Below are 17,985 nucleotides of genomic sequence, written 5' to 3' on the forward strand. Positions count from 1 at the left end.
CTCCAGTGTCCGTCTGTGTACACATTTAGTCCACCAGGTGGTGCTGTCGAGCGCTTTCTTCAGTGAGCGTGCGGCTCCTGTGGGTGGCGCTGTACAACTGGGTGCTCTGAATTAACGCCTGGCCATTTCAGCCAGCGTGAACTCTCAAAACATCACGTCAGTGAACCGTAGAATATTTAAATGTGTAAAGTACAACATTAGTTCGTATCGCGAGATCCTTGCCGAGACGCACGATCACTAAAGAATGAAGTCTTAGCTGCAGTTCAGAAATACTGTGCAGCTTTGTCCTCGAGGGGGGGGGGGGGGGAGTTCATTCCACCACCGAGGGACCAAGACAGAAGAGTCTAGACGAGGGTCTTCCTCGTACCTTCAGCGGTTATGGGGACCAGTTGGAGAATGCGAGATACAAGGTGAAACCACGGCTTCTGTAGTTTCAATTTGCGAGTAAGAACTTGGTCAATTAGCAAATTAGCCAACAGTTTTAGGCGAACAGAATTCCAGAGGCGGTATGCAGTCAGGAATCCTTATTTATTAAGGTCACATAAAAAGGGTACAAAAAGCATAAGACAGCACTAGAAAACAAACACGGGACTCCACTTGTAGAAGCGTAGCTGCCATCATCTGGTCTCCTCCCTTCACTGGCAGCAACTCGAGCCACACGAGTCGCCCTTGCACACGCAGCCAGATGCACACTTGCTGCAGCCAGAAGGACAGCAGGAGCAGCAGCCTGTAGAGGGGGGTTAACCGGGCAGACTCGTTAACGCCTTATTAATATTACAACACACACATCATGTAGATGAAAAAGAACGAAACTCACTTTTCTTACAAGTAGTACACTTGCAGTTTGTGCATTTGCAGCTGGTGCCGCAGTTGCATGATCCACCTGCGACAGAAGGAGCTCGTTAGTCCCAACCACGGAACAGCGACATTAAATCGGTAGAGGAAGAACGGCGTGGACTACGTACTCTTGGAGCAATCGCAAGGATCCATTTTCTTTTCCCTTCTTAGATTCAGGCGCCTCCTGGAGGATTTGGAAGCCGCGTCCTTTTCTCTCTCTCTCTCTCCTGCCGACGTCAGTCCGCGAACTGCACGCTTGGCCTCGCCGCGCCTGATTTATACCCGCGACGCGAACACGCCCCCTGGTTGCACACGGTGTCCGCGGTAAGAAGCAGCGCGCCGGGCAGTGAGACGCGGAACCGGGCCGGGGTCTGCGGCTTATAGAAGTGTACTGGCTCGGTCCCACTAAATAACAATAAACTTCTGTACATAAAACCTGTATTTCAAGGCCGAGGCCACAGTGAAGCCTACAAAGAATGATATTACAGTCACACTAATTATATTAATACAGTAAATATGTGGGACTCTGTAATAGGATGCAAACTTTCGTATGTTGTAAATACACGTAAATAAGTAATTACAGGTAATCGAGCCTCTGGAAGCTGAAGTGAGCTCCCCTCGGTAACCCCGCCGCTGCACACGGCGTTGTTGTGAAAGCGGAGCAGAATGAACACGCCATTCATCAGCCAGGCGCCTTTTGCGCCCGGTCGCGGTGTTTACTGGGGTGTTTTTTTTAATCCTCGTGACGTGTGGGTCACAAAATCTAATTAATATAATATAATCTGGACAGCCATTCAGACGAAGGTGATGAAGAGCACGCAGCGTCACATTTGCTCTGTTGTCGTGTGCACGGAGGGACAAAACCAAATTCGAGGAAATGTAGATGTCACTACAGCTCACAGTATAAAAGTCAGCTGTTATTTGGCTTGGAACGCTGTAAAGATGTAATCAAATAGAACAACAGACTCGTATATTATAACTATTGCACCGTGAATTAATATATTACTGTCGGTGACGTAATCTCTTTGACGGACACAAAGTCGCGCTCGGCTCTTCACCTCGTGCACGGTGCACACGGCGACCGTGACGTCGGTGGTCACGCCCCTTTCTTGGGCACGTTCACACAGTTCCCTTAATTCAGTTCCCACAGTTCCCCGTTTGTTCCAGAACACGGTTTAACCTTCATGCGTAGTTATGCATCTCGCGAATCCCAAATTTATCGTTATGTATTTCTATGAAAGCATGATGGATTATGAAGGAATGACCATAACAAGCAGTCAAGCTCTCCCAAGATTGATCGTAGACTCCAACCTTTCTATAAAAGCTTCCTTCCACTACAAACCGTGTAGCTGATGTACTTTTGCAGGTAAAACAGCCTGTCAGCTACATGTTTACCCCGCTGATCTAGCAACACCTCGAAGCTTGTGCACCATTCAATGAACTTCAATGGATCCCCTGAGAAAACTGAAGGTTCAGGAGCCTGAAAACGTGTCCTGCTGGGCTTGATGCCTCACTGTTAGTGTTTGGTTTGCTATAGTATGTTTTTTTCTTCATTAATTTCCTTGTGCATTAATGAAGTACAGTTATTTACCTCACTGCACTCACTTTTACAACAATAGCCTCTTCCATCTCTATTTCAACTCTATTTCAACTCTATTTTTTTTGCTGCAAAGATGAACTACTTGAGTAATTATATACAAATGTTTGTGAAACCGAGGTCTCAAACATTGATTGGGCACATTCTCTTTTTAAGAAAATTTCACTCATTAATATGAGTTCCCCAGACTGTCTATGGTCCTGCAGTGGCTAGAAATGGTGACAGGTGTAAAGAGCGCTTAGGCCGTTCTGCTTCGCCGTTCAGAGAGCAGCAGCTCAGATGGTCGGATCTGGAATTTGTCCACTTATGACGCCATAAGGGCGCTTAACGCCGCTTGAGACTGATTTGTTTTGTTTCCTAATTTAATGTCTATGACAGCTTTGAGCACATAGGGATTTATGATAATTTTAACATCGTCATAAAGAGCTATCTGGTGATGGCTCTTCCCTGAGTGCATTTTGGGGCAGTATTGGCCTAGCGGTTAAGGAAGCGGCCCCATAATCAGAAGGTTTCCGGTTCGAATCCCAAGGTGCCACTGAGGTTCCACTGAGCAAAGCACCGTCCCCACAGAGAATTTGTCTTAGTGCGTGTGTAATGTGTGCAATGCATGTGCAAGCCTGCGCCGCTGTGATGTACTGTGGGGAAGAAAAAAAAAAACATTGATTTGTGCAACAAATGCTATGAACTCGGCCAAAAGTAAATCTATATGCTAATGAATGTACATTTGTCCATCTGTTGCATTTATTATTACTACCTTCTGTCTGGGGAAGGCGTGTTTTAAGATGTAACCTATCAGTGTGTGTGTGTGGCGTGCAGGAGGGGTGAATTACATGAGTGAGATCTTGGTGTATTTGCTCTCTTGCTACTTATCATGCCTCGTTGCTATCGACTCATAACACAAATAATTACAAATAATGTACGTTCTAAGAAGCACTAATGTTAGTTAGCAATCATAAAAATACGATACCTTGTAGAAGCTCCGAGTTCTCTTGGAGAAGTGCGGTTTACGTGAGGACTTGTTCGGTTAAGGTGCTATAGTTTTGACGAAGTACTATTATGGTAAGCCAGGTCCGTTTTACAGTGCGTACACTCCACTACGTTGTCCACGCAGCGTAAAATGGTCCCACACTTAAGACATTTTATGCCTTTTACGCACACCGGTATCTTCATTTTCCGGCAATAAATCGCGGCTCCTTAAATCTTTGAAATGTGCGTCAGTTAACACAGTCCATGTAAAACAATGATTCTGGGGCTGCGCAGCTCTGCACTGCGTAGCTCCGCGGGAGCGATACGATAATAGATGGACTTAAACGAAGCCTCGAGGCAAAGAATTTTCCTCGAACATTTTTTGTAATCGAATCATTCGAGTTATTCGAATAATCGTTTCAGCGCTACAGAGGACACATTTCATTGTGTCAGCGTGTGCTGTGCTGCAGGGTTTCACAATGATAATCACTTCACTTCCACTTTTATTCAAAAGAGACTCAAAAACTCAAAATACACAGAAAAATTATGACCAAAGTTTTGTGAGCATCATACAACCAGGCTGGGACTGTCCCTGCATGTAACGTGACAAAAGTGCATAGAGCTCCTCACGCAACCGGGTGACAGAAATAATGCGAGCAGGCAGACTAGCAACATACAGGAGCATTTATAACAATACAGGTTTTAAAAGACACGGGACACGCGAGAATATTGCCCAGGGTGCCAGGCAATGAACGGATCGGGACCTGGTAAGCCAGGAGCACTGTGGCTTCACACTATTATGGCAGAATATACAAAATAGAAGTATCTTGTCAACTCTTTGCGATAGACTCCCACTGGCAACCTCACTGACAAGTCTGAGTAATTAATTAAATGTAAAATGTGTCTATATATCTTACACATTGACATAATCCCATCATTTGCTGCTGCTGTAGACTGTACCTAACTCTCTTCAGCTTCTTCCTGTATCCTCTGCACAATCTCTTGCACTTTAGTGCAATTTAGTGCCATTTTAAATATGTAAATTTGGTCTTTATCTTGAAGGGTTAATCAGCCCATTTCGGATTCTAAGGTTTTGTAGTTCTTGGTAGACCGGGTCAAATTTCTTTCTACATTGATGGTCTCCAGCAGTGAAGTCTGGGTAGAACCGCACTTCAAACTTCTTTCTTGGTCCAGATGATGACTGGCAGCTTGTCATTGTAGTTGAGAAATATTATTAAGTTTTCGGTGGTGCTATGACATCACTCCTCAGCCTGATTCGGTGCGCCCTCCACAGCTGTATCAAGGGATTTAGTAGGAAAGTAGAGGAGCAGTGAGAACCATCTGCTTAAGTGATGGCCATAACCGGAAATAATCTATAATATCATTTTTATTATATATTTTTTATTTTAATTATTCTATTATAATTCCCAAATCAGCTGTAATATATGATGTGAAAAACGGCTAAAGTGAAACACATGGGTTGTATAGTTTAGATCCTAATAAACCTCAAATGGTTTTAATAAATAAAAACAATGGTGCACATGCCTGGAAAACCAACATCTAAACAACCCAACACTGCACACAGTCTAATATATAAAGGATCTTGATCACCCGCAACAAACGAGCGGCAGTTCTGGCAGATTAAGACCCTCATGCACCCCACATGTTCTTTTTATGGTGAATGTGGCCAAAAACTTAGTAAAGGTGATTTATGATTAAAGCAATTCACAAACAATGTAGAGAAAACAATGAGCTTATTCCAATGTAATTTCTATGAGTCGATGTTTTGCTTTTGTGTTTTTTGTGTTGAACAGCAGCTGATGCTTTTTTGAAGCGCCGCTCCAGCGAGCTTGTGGCCATCAAGGCCACATACTTTGATAAATGGAGAGACTGTGTGTGTGTGTGTGAGAGAACAGAACATTAGTCCAGCTGATAGCTCTGTCCTGAGCTTTTTGTTCAGGGTGTGATGTGAAATTTATCAGTGCAGGGGGTTGGTAACAGATTGTGTGTGTGTTTTTATTGTGTGTTGTCTGTTGTTCTGCAGCTGGCAGCCAAAACCATATAACATCTACTATATATGATTGGAAGAATTTTTTTTTTTTGGACAAATCAAATTTGTGCTGGATAACACCCTGGTTTATCGGATGAAAAAAATCTTCTTTTCTGTAACCTTTGTTTGACACTTGAGTTTCCAATGTGTTTCATTAGCACCACTGGGCTTTAACTTGCCTCCATCTGATTGACAGGATCAATCAGATTTCAGCTTGGGCCAATGCCCCTGTGGCCCCGCCCCTAGAAACCCCACTGATCATGCATGTCACCGATGGAGGACTCTATATTCCCCTTTTCAACATCATCAAGCTGAGATTTTGACTGGTCACTCAACACAAGTTCTGCTTTAAAGGATTCAATTAGTTCTCTATAATCATCCAATTGTGTTTTTTTTCTCCACAAAATCACATTGTATTTTTTTGTCAGAAAGCACTGTGGCTATCACCAAAAATACTGATGAATGTACATTCAACCCCTTGCAATGATGGAATTGTGAGTGTAGTCCCAAGTATTGATATTCACTCAAATAAACCACTTAATACTTAATTATGCAAAATGATGAAATTAGAACATTCATAGCAATTCCACTAATAAAGTCAGAAGAATTATACCAAGGTGACCCTTCTACTCCAACATGTGTAGGTGGCTTTTCATCCCCCTCCACTTGCCTCATGGAAGAATCAAAGGCTGAATTTATTATGTCCAGTTTGAGCCCAGCAAGTTTTGGGAGACACAACCACAATCAACGGCAGTGGTGGCCTAGCGAGTAAGGAAACAGACCCACAATCAGCAGGTTCCATGGGTGCCTTTCATGGCTCCCTACTGCTCACTAAGAGTGATGGTTAAAAGCAGAGGACACATTTCGTTGTGTTTCACAATGACAATTCACCCATCTACCCACCCCCCTCCGCTGCTTTTGTTTCACTTAACGAGCGTTTTCAAGCCAGGGGTGAGGTGAAACCAACCTGGAGGATAAATTTAAGCAAAGTTCTGTGGATGCAGAATGAAATGTCTCTACATTAACAAGTCCAGTTGCCACGACTCAACTTTCAGACAAATTCACCTGGATGACGGAGAATCTTCAGACCATAGGTTATCCAATTGGATCGTTAAAGCGATATGCCTGGCGTATGGATTCAAAGGTGCAAGCCCCCAAGAGCTTGAGGGCACGTTCTACACGGAGCATTGCATGTTCCTGGGCTGTAATGCATGGAGGGTCAGTCCATTTGATTTGTGCAATTTAACCAGCTAGATGTGGCCTCCCTGGCACATGCTGTGTTGGCCCCAGAGGGTTTGATAAAGGCTCAATTCTTAAATTAGTCACAGAGATCTGCTTCCATACATTGGATTTAGCAAATTAGCCAACAGTTTTAGGCGAACAGAATTCCAGAGGCGGTATGCAGTCAGGAATACTTATTTATTAACGTCACATAAAAAGGGTACAAAAAGCATAAGACAGCACTAGAAAACAAACACGGGACTCCACTTGTAGAAGCGTAGCTGCCATCATCTGGTCTCCTCCCTTCACTGGCAGCAACTCGAGCCACACGAGTCGCCCTTGCACACGCAGCCAGATGCACACTTGCTGCAGCCAGAAGGACAGCAGGAGCAGCAGCCTGTAGAGGGGGGTTAACCGGGCAGACTCGTTAACGCCTCATTAATATTACAACACACACATCATGTAGATTAAAAAGAAGGAAACTCACTTTTCTTACAAGTAGTACACTTGCAGTTTGTGCATTTGCAGCTGGTGCCGCAGTTGCATGATCCACCTGCGACAGAAGGAGCTCGTTAGTCCCAACCACGGAACAGCGACATTAAATCGGTAGAGGAAGAACGGCGTGGACTACGTACTCTTGGAGCAATCGCAAGGATCCATTTTCTTTTCCCTTCTTAGATTCAGGCGCCTCCTGGAGGATTTGGAAGCCGCGTCCTTCTTTCTCCTGCCCACGTCAGTCCGCGAACTGCACGCTTGGCCTCGCCGCGCCTGATTTATACCCGCGACGCGAACACGCCCCCTGGTTGCACACGGTGTCCGCGGTAAGAAGCAGCGCGCCGGGCAGTGAGACGCGGAACCGGGCCGGGGTCTGCGGCTTATAGAAGTGTACTGGCTCGGTCCCACTAAATAACAATAAACTTCTGTACATAAAACCTGTATTTCAAGGCCGAGGCCACAGTGAAGCCTACAAAGAATGATATTACAGTCACACTAATTATATTAATACAGTAAATATGTGGGACTCTGTAATAGGATGCAAACTTTCGTATGTTGTAAATACACGTAAATAAGTAATTAAAGGTAATCGAGCCTCTGGAAGCTGAAGTGAGCTCCCCTCGGTAACCCCGCCGCTGCACACGGCGTTGTTGTGAAAGCGGAGCAGAATGAACACGCCATTCATCAGCCAGGCGCCTTTTGCGCCCGGTCGCGGTGTTTACTGGGGTGTTTTTTTTAATCCTCGTGACGTGTGGGTCACTAAATCTAAATAATATAATATAATCTGGACAGCCATTCAGACGAAGGTGATGAAGAGCACGCAGCGTCACATTTGCTCTGTTGTCGTGTGCACGGAGGGACAAAACCAAATTCGAGGAAATGTAGATGTCACTACAGCTCACAGTATAAAAGTCAGCTGTTATTTGGCTTGGAACGCTGTAAAGATGTAATCAAATAGAACAACAGACTCGTATATTATAACTATTGCACCGTGAATTAATATATTACTGTCGGTGACGTAATCTCATTGACGGACACAAAGTCGCGCTCGGCACTTCACCTCGTGCACGGTGCACACGGCGACCGTGACGTTTATTGCCACGTCACTGCTTCAACGCCACGCCCCTTTCTTTGGGCATGTTCACACAGTCCGGCGTTCCAAGTGCAGTTCCCTAATGACTGACCACTTTGTTGTACAACATGGTTTAACCATCACGCGTGGTTGGAAGTGATGTATGCATCTGAGTTTTAATAATATCTTACCTTGTATCTCAAATTTACTTTGATTTATTTGTATGAAATCTATTCATCACGCGGGCACATTTTGGAACTATGAGTGTTTTGACACATACAAGCGTGGAAAATATTTAATACTCAGCAATACGTGTATATATCTGTACAATAGAGAACGAATGTGGTTCTCAACTGTTTTTTTAACCCTTTTTTTTAAAGATCGCGAAGACGCAATTTGTTGACATCGCCGCGCCGCGCCTGTCTTAGTGAACATGCTCCTGCGAAGCATCATACCTCCTAGAACACGTCGGGCGTGCTAACAAATCTGGAAAACCCGTAAGATGCGCTTTTATACATATAAAAAAGCAGCAGCAAATGCCTGACATGTCATACATGTGCAGCGCAGTTACTTCACTCATTGGAACCAAAGAGCGAAATGTAGAGTTAGCTAGCATGCTAGGGAGCTAACACGCCAAGCAAACTAGTTTACTTTAGCATCGCGTACAACTCATTTATTCTGTATGGCTGTTTATGGTAAAGTTGTAAGACAGATCCGTGTTATCCGTGTTAGGTATAAATATATATATGTGTGCGTGTATATATTTTCTGCTGTCAGGCGCGTTGTCTGATTTTGCTTTAAAAGGCAGACAGGAAAAGCAAAGAACAGGGATTAGACTGGAAGCTTGAAAAGCTGCCCTGTTGCTAGGCGACAGTAAGCACATTATGTGATGAAGGTGTGATCAGTTTTAGTGATGTTTCTCTCCACAATTCTGCATGTGCCAGTACAATAGTGCCTAACCTGAAGTCGAATAAAACACTAGGACTATATATTTATTAAAATGTCATTTAGGATAAATGGGCATAAACCTCATTTTGTGTTCTAGCCACCATGTTGGTGCCAATCTTCACCCTCAAATTGAACCATAAAATTAACCCGCGCATGGTTACGGTTGGAAAGTTCGATGGAGTTCATCCATGCCTCACAGCAGCTACGCAAGCGGGGAAGGTAAAGTCGCACTTGTCTTTTTAAGAAGTTGTCACATGTATGTAGCAATCAGCAATAAAATATGCTCATAGACAATATAAATAAGGAATAATGGCTAAAACAGTTTCTCTCTCGCCCGCTGTAGGTTTTCATCCACAATCCTCACACGCGTGCCCAGAGAAATGTCGCCCATCGGTTGAGCCAGAGTGCCCAGGACTCCGACATCACGCTACTCAACATCAACCAGGCTGTCAGCTGCCTGACAGCGGGCACACTAGGGCCCAACACCACCGGCGATACCCTGCTTGTGGGGTCTCAGACCAGCTTGTTGGCCTACGATGTTCATGATAATGCTGACATCTTCTACAGAGAGGTACATTTGCACTGTATACATGTATGTATACATGATGTTGTTGATTAATCCCAGTTAGAAAATCACGACCCTCATCATATTTTCATATAAATATATATATTTGTGCCTTGTTTTATAGGTGACAGATGGAGCGAATGCTATTGTCTTGGGGAAACTGGGCGACATCCAGTATCCTCTTGCCATAATTGGAGGGAATTGTGCCCTGCAAGGCTTTGATTATGAGGGAAATGACCAGTTCTGGACGGTAGTGTCTGCATATATCCCATTATTTACACAGTGCATATTAATTCAGCAATATTATTTTGATGACATTTAATGTCAAATTAATAATACACGAAATATCCATCAATAATAGTTTAGCATCTTAGTATATAATATCATCAGTATTTCTTTTTGCAATGTCTGTAGGTTACTGGGGATAACGTACGGTCATTGGTGCTCTGTGACTTCACTGGGGATGGCAAAAATGAGGTCTGTTTTCTGAGATAACAATGCATGATAACAATGAAAATGTAATCACTACTGTAATGTAAACACTATTTTCCAAATGTCATGCATTATCCAAGTCATTGTTTACCTGTAATGTTCAGGGCTGTCTTGCCATTACAGCTTCTGGTTGGCTCTGAGGATTTTGATATTAGGGTCTTTAAAGAGGATGAGTTGGTGACTGAGATGGCTGAAAATGAGGTACAGTCTAGAACTAATATATGAAGAATTCATAAAAAAAAATCTTTATACAATTAAATGCTGACTCTTTCACCTCTACTTTACAGACAGTCACATCTCTCTGTCACATGCATGGCAGCAGGTTTGGTTATGCTTTGGCAAATGGCACGGTAGGGGTATACGACCGTACTGCCAGGTACTGGAGAATAAAGGTATGGTTCTATAGTTTCTGATGTTTGCTTTAATTGTGTTTCATTTTTTATTTATGGTGTGTAATAATTTCCCCTACTTACTTGCAGTCCAAAAATCATGCAATGAGCATCCACGCATTCGACCTCAACGCTGATGGAGTTGTTGAGCTTATCACTGGATGGTCGAACGGGAAGGTGAGTATTCATTTGAAAAATGTATTTTTTTTGTATTTTCATTAATATTATACAAAAATCCCAGTCACTGTGCCCTAATGACCTCGCTAATAAACCTCTTGTTAAGATCGATGCCCGCAGTGACCGCACAGGTGAAGTCATCTTCAAAGACAACTTTTCGTCTTCAATTGCTGGAGTGGTGGAAGGGGACTATCGCATGGACGGACAGATTCAGCTCATTTGTACCTCTGTGGAAGGGGAGGGTAAGGTGGCTGTAATCTACTGAAGCTTTTAACATGGGTTCAAATTGATCAGAATTATGTGCGTTTGTTTCTAGTACGTGGCTACCTGCCAGCCAGTAAAGAGATGAAGGGTAATCTGATGGATTCCAGCGTGGAGCAGGATCTGATTCGAGAATTGAGCCAGCGGAAACAGAACCTCTTACTAGAGCTCCGAAACTATGAGGAAAATGCCAAGGTAAACGCATGACCACTTTCTGATGATTTATTCATATGCGTGGGTTTTACAGAACCTACAGTCGTGCCGCTTTCTTTTTGGTGTGATAGTTCATATGCTTATTTAAAGGCATCTCCAGGAGTGTCAGAAGTGGACTCTCAGATGGGCGTCATACCAGCCAACACTCAGCTCCAGACCGCACTGTCAGTCCGAGCAGCTACGGAGAGCCAGAGGGCTCATATAGAGCTCAGCATCTCCACCCCCAACGGTAAGGACAGTCCCATTCACTTCTGCGTCAGTTCCCAGACAGGATGTGCAGCGGGTTAAAGCCACCGGACTAGAAACCACCCCTCAGGTGGTGGAGGTGTGAAGTTATTTGCTTGATTTTTTTTTTTTTTTCTATCAGAAACTATAATTCGAGCCGTGCTTATCTTTGCTGAGGGAATATTTGAGGGAGAGAGCCATGTGGTGCACCCAAGTGCCCAAAATCTCTCTGGATGCATCCGGGTTCCTATCATCCCACCAAAAGACATTCCTGTGGACCTACACATAAAAGCCTTTGTGGGTGGGAGGACCAGGTAAGGACGTAATGGTTGTGATGGAACATTTGTTGACCTATGAGAAGAAATCATAAGTTTGATTTAGTTGTGTTGGTTGGTGTTCTTATACAGAATCCAATCATGTCATATCCAATCATTTTCTATAGTTTGTCTTATATATGCTGAAACATTTGTTAATATAATAACATAACCACACTGATTGTTAGGCAAATACATGAATTTGGTGAACTTTTGATTGATACATTTTTTTGGATTGATTGGAGTAATAGAAACCTGACTGTCATTCTCATGTAATATCTCTATTTCAAATGCTCCATCAGAAGTTCATATAAGATTTTGCCTTCAAACAATAACCTGTGCAGGAAAAAAGTTTTGTAAATATTGGCATAATGTAGATTTTTGCCCCTCTTACTCTTCCCTTGTTCTTTCAGCGCACAATTTCATGTATTTGAGATCACCCGCCAGTTGCCTCGGTTTTCCATGTATGACCTTAATGTTGACCCGACAGCCACAAGACCCACAGGAAGAGTCACCTTCAGCATCAACGACAGACCTCAAAGAGTAACACACACACACACACACACACACACACACACACACACACACAAACACTCTCATCCGTTAACTGAACTGAATGTGGGGCTCATGCAGTAATGCTTATTTTTTGTATTTAAGTGTAAAGACACAAAGTTGTTTCCCAGAAACCCAGGGGTTCACTTGAACACCAAATTTGGTCCCCAGGTAGTTATGTGGTTGAACCAAAACTTCTTGCTACCTGAGGGGATGGATTCTCCTGATGTGACTTTCACTTGTCTACGTGCTGGAGGACTTTTAACTATTAGTATGCAGTCCAGTGGTGAGGTATAAAAAAAATATGGTATTATTAATTATTTAAGAAGTAATACAGTCGGCTGAATGCTTACGAAGCTTTTGTTCCCTTCAGATTACATTTAATACAGATGACATTGACCTGGCAGGAGATCTGGTCCAGTCGCTTGCTTCATTTCTGGCCATTGATGACCTGCAGGCTGAAGCAGATTTCCCAGCCTACTTCCAGGAGCTCAGGGTTACGCTTACAGAGGTGAGAATACATCTCTGTATTCCTTTAATCTCTTATTATATGCTTCTTTGTGGTTCACCTCTGAATTTATTATCTACGTGAGTGAAGTGAAAGTGATTGTCATTGTGATACACTGCAGCACAGCACACAGTGACACAACAGAATGTGTCCTCTGCTTTTAACTCATCACACTTGGTGAGCAGTGGGTGGCCATGACAGGCGAACGGGGAGCAGTGTGTGGGGATGGTGCTTTACTCAGTGGCACCTCAGGATTTGATCTGGCAACAGTGAGAATCACATCACTTTCACTTTCATTTTGAGTGTGACTCCAAATCCAGATCTCCATGGGTTGATAAATTTGATTTCCATAAATAATTTTGGTGTGATTTTGTATTTAATAAGAATATTTCATTAATTCAGATCTAGGAGTTTGTGTTCCCTTTATTTTTTGAGCCGTGTGTGTGTGTGTGTATACACACAAACGCACACAGTCAGGGGGGGAAAAAAAGAGTTTGGATCAGCCTATAATTTCAATGAAAATTGTTTTGGAACAGTGCGAGAAAGAAAAAAAAGTCTAAAATAATTAATCGACGTATTAATTTCACTGAAGTTCTTTACTCCAAATAATGAATGGAGTAACATCGTGACTTTGGACATATTTTTGGACATATTTTAAAAATGCAATGTACCTTTGGCAGGTTGATGAATTCCACTCAGTTCACCAGAAGCTCACAGCCGCGATGGCCGATCACTCCAACCACATCCGCAACATGCTGGTTCAGGCAGAAGATGCCAGGCTCATGGGTGACATGTGGGGGCTCTTTTCTTTAGTGATTTGTGATTGAAGAAGTTGTAATGATGATTTATTTTTTTTACTGACATATTTTGTTGGAAATTTCAGAGTAAACATGAAGAGGCGTTACATTGAGCTGTATGACCTTAACCGGGACCTCATTAACGAGTACAAAATCCGCTCCAACAACCACAATGCTCTACTGGTGTGTCTGAAATCTGTCAACCAGGCAATTCAAAGAGCAGGGCGCTTGAGAGGTAGGTCAGATTTTTTGGGGGGGCCGGGTTGGCAGACACCATTATTAAGTATTGTTAACACAGAGTGTGTGGTAGTAACCTATGAACCAGAAGACCCAGGTTCAAATCCCACTTACTACCATTGTGTCCCTGAGCAAGACACTTAACCCTAAGTTGCTCCAGGGGGGGACTGTCCCTGTAACTACTGATTGTAAGTCGCTCTGGATAAGGGCGTCTGGTAAATGCCGTAAATGTAAATGAGTGACATTCTATTTTCTTTCCACGCAGTGGGGAAGCCAAAGAATCAGGTCATCTCCGCCTGCAGAGATGCCATCAAAAACAACAACATTAACGCTCTCTTCAAAATCATGAAGGCAGGAACGGCGTCCTCCTGATGCTCCTTGGTGCAAATGCCTGCAGAGATGGGAAGGTCCGCAGCCGCTGACATGGCAGAGGTGTTTCTAGGCATAGTTAGGTGGGTGTTTTATTGTGGTAAAAGTGTACACGTGTGGTAGCCAAAGCCATTTGAGAGTTTTCATTGTTTACTGAGGAGCGGTGAGTTCTGCACGTGTTGAAAATGTATAGCTTGTACATAGAGAGGTGGGATACCCCGGGTGTGTTTCTGAGGAAAAAAATCCATCAATTGTGCAAATGATTTATTTATATTGCCACTGACCAAAAAATGTATGAGAACATGAATCTTAATAAACTATTAAAAAAAAAAACAGAGCAGTGTCTCCCCCTCGGTGGCTATTTTCCTTTTTGTATCATTAAATGTCTTTGCTTACTCTGGCCCCATAATAAAATCCGGAATGAAAATCTGGACTTTAATGAACAGACCTGCAATGTCCAGAGATAGCGCGGGAAATGGAGAGCAGATGGGCGGCGAGGACGTGAGAAGACTCCTCGCCACCACGTGACCTGAACAGCCCCGCCCCCGTTCATTTGCGCGAGTCGAATCTCGAGAACGAGTCACGGCAGAGACTCGTGATTCCCGCGGATTCCGTTTCTTTCCGCTTTCCACAGACAGAAAGCAGATGTTGCGACCCTGCGGGGGAATCCAGCTGCGGCCGCTCCTGGTACGCGCTGCAGACGCACATTCTGCAAAACTCACCCGACGCGGTTATTATTAAAGGAAAGAACCTTTTGCCGCGGAATGATCTGCTGGTCCAAGTTTCTTCTTATATGGTTGCAGCTTTCGGGTCATTTCAGGTAAGAAGCTTGTAAACTTTACTGCAGCGCAGTGTCCTGCTGTGCAAAACTGGCTGAACCCTAAAAAGGATTAACATCTCCTCCCGAGATGTATTTTTATAACTAATAACTACTTATCAACTACTTATCAAAAGAAAAAAAATGAAGTAAAATAACATGACACTTTTATCCTCATGATGTGTGCTCGTGCAGAAGGTGTGTGTGTGTGCAATGAAATGTAGATCTGGGAGGTTTCCTGGTGGTTGTCAACTTGCACAGCTACACCAAAGCTGGATGATATTATAAACTGATGGTTCTGCGTTCTGTTTGGGGTTCTAAGGCTCAGCGATCAGCAAGCAGCAATGTTCTGAGACGACACAGCTTGGTAAACACATGCTGGAAAAAGCTCGGGTTTTGCTGCTGAAGCGTCCGGATCCTTGCAGAAAAAGGGCAACAGGTGACGAGTTGTGCATCATGGCAATGATCCGAAACGCAGAGTGAATACCATGTTGACTCAGACAGAAAGATCCGGGCCAATCAGTTTACCTTCAACAAGCCACCCAAGATGACCCTTTATAGAGCCAAAATGTTTCACACAGAACCCCTCATAATGCAATCATAAAAGAAAAATATATATGTATATACACACTAAACTATACTAACTAAAACTAAAACCTAAATACTGTACAGGTTTCTCTATAGGAGAAAAGTAGAACTGTTCTGTACAATGAACAGGTCAAACAGGACATAACAATGGACAACATTGTGTTGGATGCTTGTAAGTGGATGCTTGAAAATGTGCAGGAATGTGCAAAAAGAGTTGAGATGTGCAAAGATCAGGTGCATAAGGCTGGAAGTGTATTGATGTTGAGTTTAACAGTGTTCTGGCAGTGCATTGAGAGCTCACATGACCTTCTGTTACATGCATACATGTTTGTGTTGCAGGGGCTGGACTGAAGGCACCCAGTGAAGAAAACATTAGATGGCTGCAGCTCAGTGCTGCTTTCCTCAAGACCCCTGGAGACGTAGTTATGCAGTGGATGGGAAATATAAACCTCGAGGGAAAACAAGCAAGGCCATTCTTAACATTCTTCTAAAATGTTGCCCTGGATGGGTCATCAGCATTCTGGCAGACAGAAAATCTCAAACGGACTGGTAGCTGAAGCAGCCTAATTGTCCGTCGAGGAGATCTTCTTCAGACGGACGCCATGAGAAGGGTCCACATGAAAGGCGATGTGCTATGCAGCCTCATCTTATTGTTGCTGTTCTGCCTACTGTTGTACGCCCATCACGGTCTCGCCCCAATCTGGGAGTCCTGGCGCCTGCAGGAAGGTGACACTGGCTCTGAGACTCTCCTGGTCACAAACCAAGAGACCTTCGTCCACCAGCCTTCTAAACCGCCAGACCCAGTCCAGTGCAAATCGTCTCAGAAAGAGTCTCAGAATCGACCGAAAAACAATCCCGGGTCCAAATCCAAACAGAAAAGGAAGGTGAAAGTCCAGTCTAAGGCCAAGACTAATGCAGCGGTCAAGAAAACGTCTGAGACTACTGTTGGGCCGACCCCACTTGTCCCCTTTGACTTTGAAGACTATATACGTAAAAAGGACAACAGACATTTCCGCGCACTACTGGATCAGCCAGATAAGTGCAGGGTTCCAGACGGGTCCCCCTTTCTGCTCGTTGCTGTGAAGTCGGTGGCGGAAGACTTTGACAAGCGGCAGGTAGTGCGCCGCACATGGGGACAAGAGGGCATGCTACGCCATGGAATCAGTGTAAAGACGGTCTTTCTACTAGGGTTGCCCAAGAACCAGACAGTGCTTCCACTGTGGGACAAGCTCCTGGCCTACGAGAGCCAAAACTTCAGGGACATCCTGCTGTGGGACTTTGAAGACACTTTTTTCAATTTAACACTGAAAGAGACCCACTTCTTGCAGTGGGTGAATGCGAGCTGCTCCAGGGTCAAGTTCATCTTCAAGGGGGACGCTGATGTCTATGTCAATATTGACAACATCTTGGAGATGCTACAGAGTCAAGACCCTGACAAGGACCTGTTTGTGGGAGACATAATCGTCCATGCCCGTCCCATACGTCGGCGCAACAGCAAGTACTTTGTCCCAGAGTCAGTGTACGGACAGAGTATTTACCCCTCCTACGCGGGCGGTGGTGGCTTCGTCATGTCGGGCCACACAGCACTGAGACTGAACAGGGCGTGTCAGGAAGTTGAGCTCTTCCCGATCGATGACGTCTTCCTGGGAATGTGTTTACTGAGGATCGGCCTGCAGCCAACCAGACACGAGGGCTTCCGTACCTTCGGCATCGCGCGTCCGTCGGCAGCTCCTACTCTCCAGGTGTTCAACCCCTGCTTTTACCGGGAGCTGATGGTGGTGCACAGTCTCAAAGTCCCACAGATCTGGCTGATGTGGAACCTGCTGCACGACCCTCAGCTCCGGTGCCACACCAAGCAGGCGCCTACACCGTGGCCCTTCAAATGGAGAGGCCCTTCAACCTCCCACTCAAACACAGATGACGTTGAGGACGATTATAACATGAAAGTATTTGTGAGTGCTACATAATGCCTGAAGATCAGCACTTGGTGCTTTAGCTGCTTCTGGATTTCTTTGCACGTAGCGAAATTTGATCTTTTTTCTTTAGAGATGAAAAGTTAATTGTCATACACATAAATCAATATATTATGACCATCTGCCAAATGTTAAGTCAGAACAGTTTACTCATTTTCTCAAGCATGGACCGCACTAGACCTCTGGAGGTATGCTGGGTGGCTAGGCCATTCTTCATGTGTACACTGTAAATTAAAACCAAGAAAACCATGTAAAACATGCATGTAAAGCAGAAATGTTCTCAAAATCACAAATAAATTACAAAAACAAACCAAAGGCCTCA

The 17,985-nt window shown here is 44.1% G+C and overlaps 4 protein-coding genes across 6 annotated transcripts; 2 read left to right on the forward strand and 2 right to left on the reverse strand.

Moving 5' to 3' along the window:
* Nucleotides 1-509: 509 nt before the first annotated feature.
* mt2 (metallothionein 2) lies at nucleotides 510-1,109 on the reverse strand. Its single transcript, XM_028958216.1, has 3 exons — nucleotides 966-1,109; nucleotides 818-883; nucleotides 510-727 (listed from the first exon to the last, which is right to left on the reverse strand). The coding sequence occupies exons 1-3, from the start codon at nucleotides 988-990 to the stop codon at nucleotides 636-638; spliced, it is 183 nt and encodes a 60-aa protein (XP_028814049.1). The 5' UTR covers nucleotides 991-1,109; the 3' UTR covers nucleotides 510-635.
* A 5,741-nt stretch (nucleotides 1,110-6,850) lies between these two features.
* LOC114767085 (metallothionein) lies at nucleotides 6,851-7,435 on the reverse strand. Its single transcript, XM_028958613.1, has 3 exons — nucleotides 7,307-7,435; nucleotides 7,159-7,224; nucleotides 6,851-7,068 (listed from the first exon to the last, which is right to left on the reverse strand). The coding sequence occupies exons 1-3, from the start codon at nucleotides 7,329-7,331 to the stop codon at nucleotides 6,977-6,979; spliced, it is 183 nt and encodes a 60-aa protein (XP_028814446.1). The 5' UTR covers nucleotides 7,332-7,435; the 3' UTR covers nucleotides 6,851-6,976.
* bbs2 (Bardet-Biedl syndrome 2) lies at nucleotides 7,102-14,622 on the forward strand. 2 transcript variants are annotated; one of them, XM_028958611.1, is made up of 19 exons: nucleotides 7,106-7,492; nucleotides 8,619-8,735; nucleotides 9,284-9,405; nucleotides 9,530-9,757; nucleotides 9,876-10,001; nucleotides 10,166-10,228; nucleotides 10,367-10,444; nucleotides 10,531-10,635; nucleotides 10,723-10,809; nucleotides 10,916-11,051; nucleotides 11,126-11,265; nucleotides 11,374-11,512; nucleotides 11,651-11,822; nucleotides 12,236-12,365; nucleotides 12,546-12,665; nucleotides 12,748-12,885; nucleotides 13,563-13,675; nucleotides 13,766-13,914; nucleotides 14,182-14,622. In XM_028958611.1, exons 3-19 carry the CDS (start codon nucleotides 9,289-9,291, stop codon nucleotides 14,286-14,288), a joined length of 2,148 nt encoding a protein of 715 aa, XP_028814444.1. In that variant the 5' UTR covers nucleotides 7,106-7,492; nucleotides 8,619-8,735; nucleotides 9,284-9,288; the 3' UTR covers nucleotides 14,289-14,622. The 2 variants fall into 2 exon arrangements, with proteins under 2 accessions (XP_028814445.1, XP_028814444.1); XM_028958612.1 differs by lacking the exon at nucleotides 8,619-8,735 and having other exon boundaries at nucleotides 7,102-7,492.
* A 298-nt stretch (nucleotides 14,623-14,920) lies between these two features.
* Nucleotides 14,921-17,973, forward strand: b3gnt9 (UDP-GlcNAc:betaGal beta-1,3-N-acetylglucosaminyltransferase 9). 2 transcript variants are annotated; one of them, XM_028957668.1, is made up of 2 exons: nucleotides 14,921-15,105; nucleotides 16,030-17,973. In XM_028957668.1, exon 2 carries the CDS (start codon nucleotides 16,293-16,295, stop codon nucleotides 17,655-17,657), a length of 1,365 nt encoding a protein of 454 aa, XP_028813501.1. In that variant the 5' UTR covers nucleotides 14,921-15,105; nucleotides 16,030-16,292; the 3' UTR covers nucleotides 17,658-17,973. The 2 variants fall into 2 exon arrangements, with proteins under 2 accessions (XP_028813501.1, XP_028813502.1); XM_028957669.1 differs by having other exon boundaries at nucleotides 14,922-14,972.
* Nucleotides 17,974-17,985: the final 12 nt, after the last annotated feature.

The sequence above is a fragment of the Denticeps clupeoides genome, chromosome 17, assembly GCF_900700375.1.
Source record: "Denticeps clupeoides chromosome 17, fDenClu1.1, whole genome shotgun sequence".
Lineage (NCBI taxonomy): Eukaryota > Metazoa > Chordata > Actinopteri > Clupeiformes > Denticipitidae > Denticeps > Denticeps clupeoides.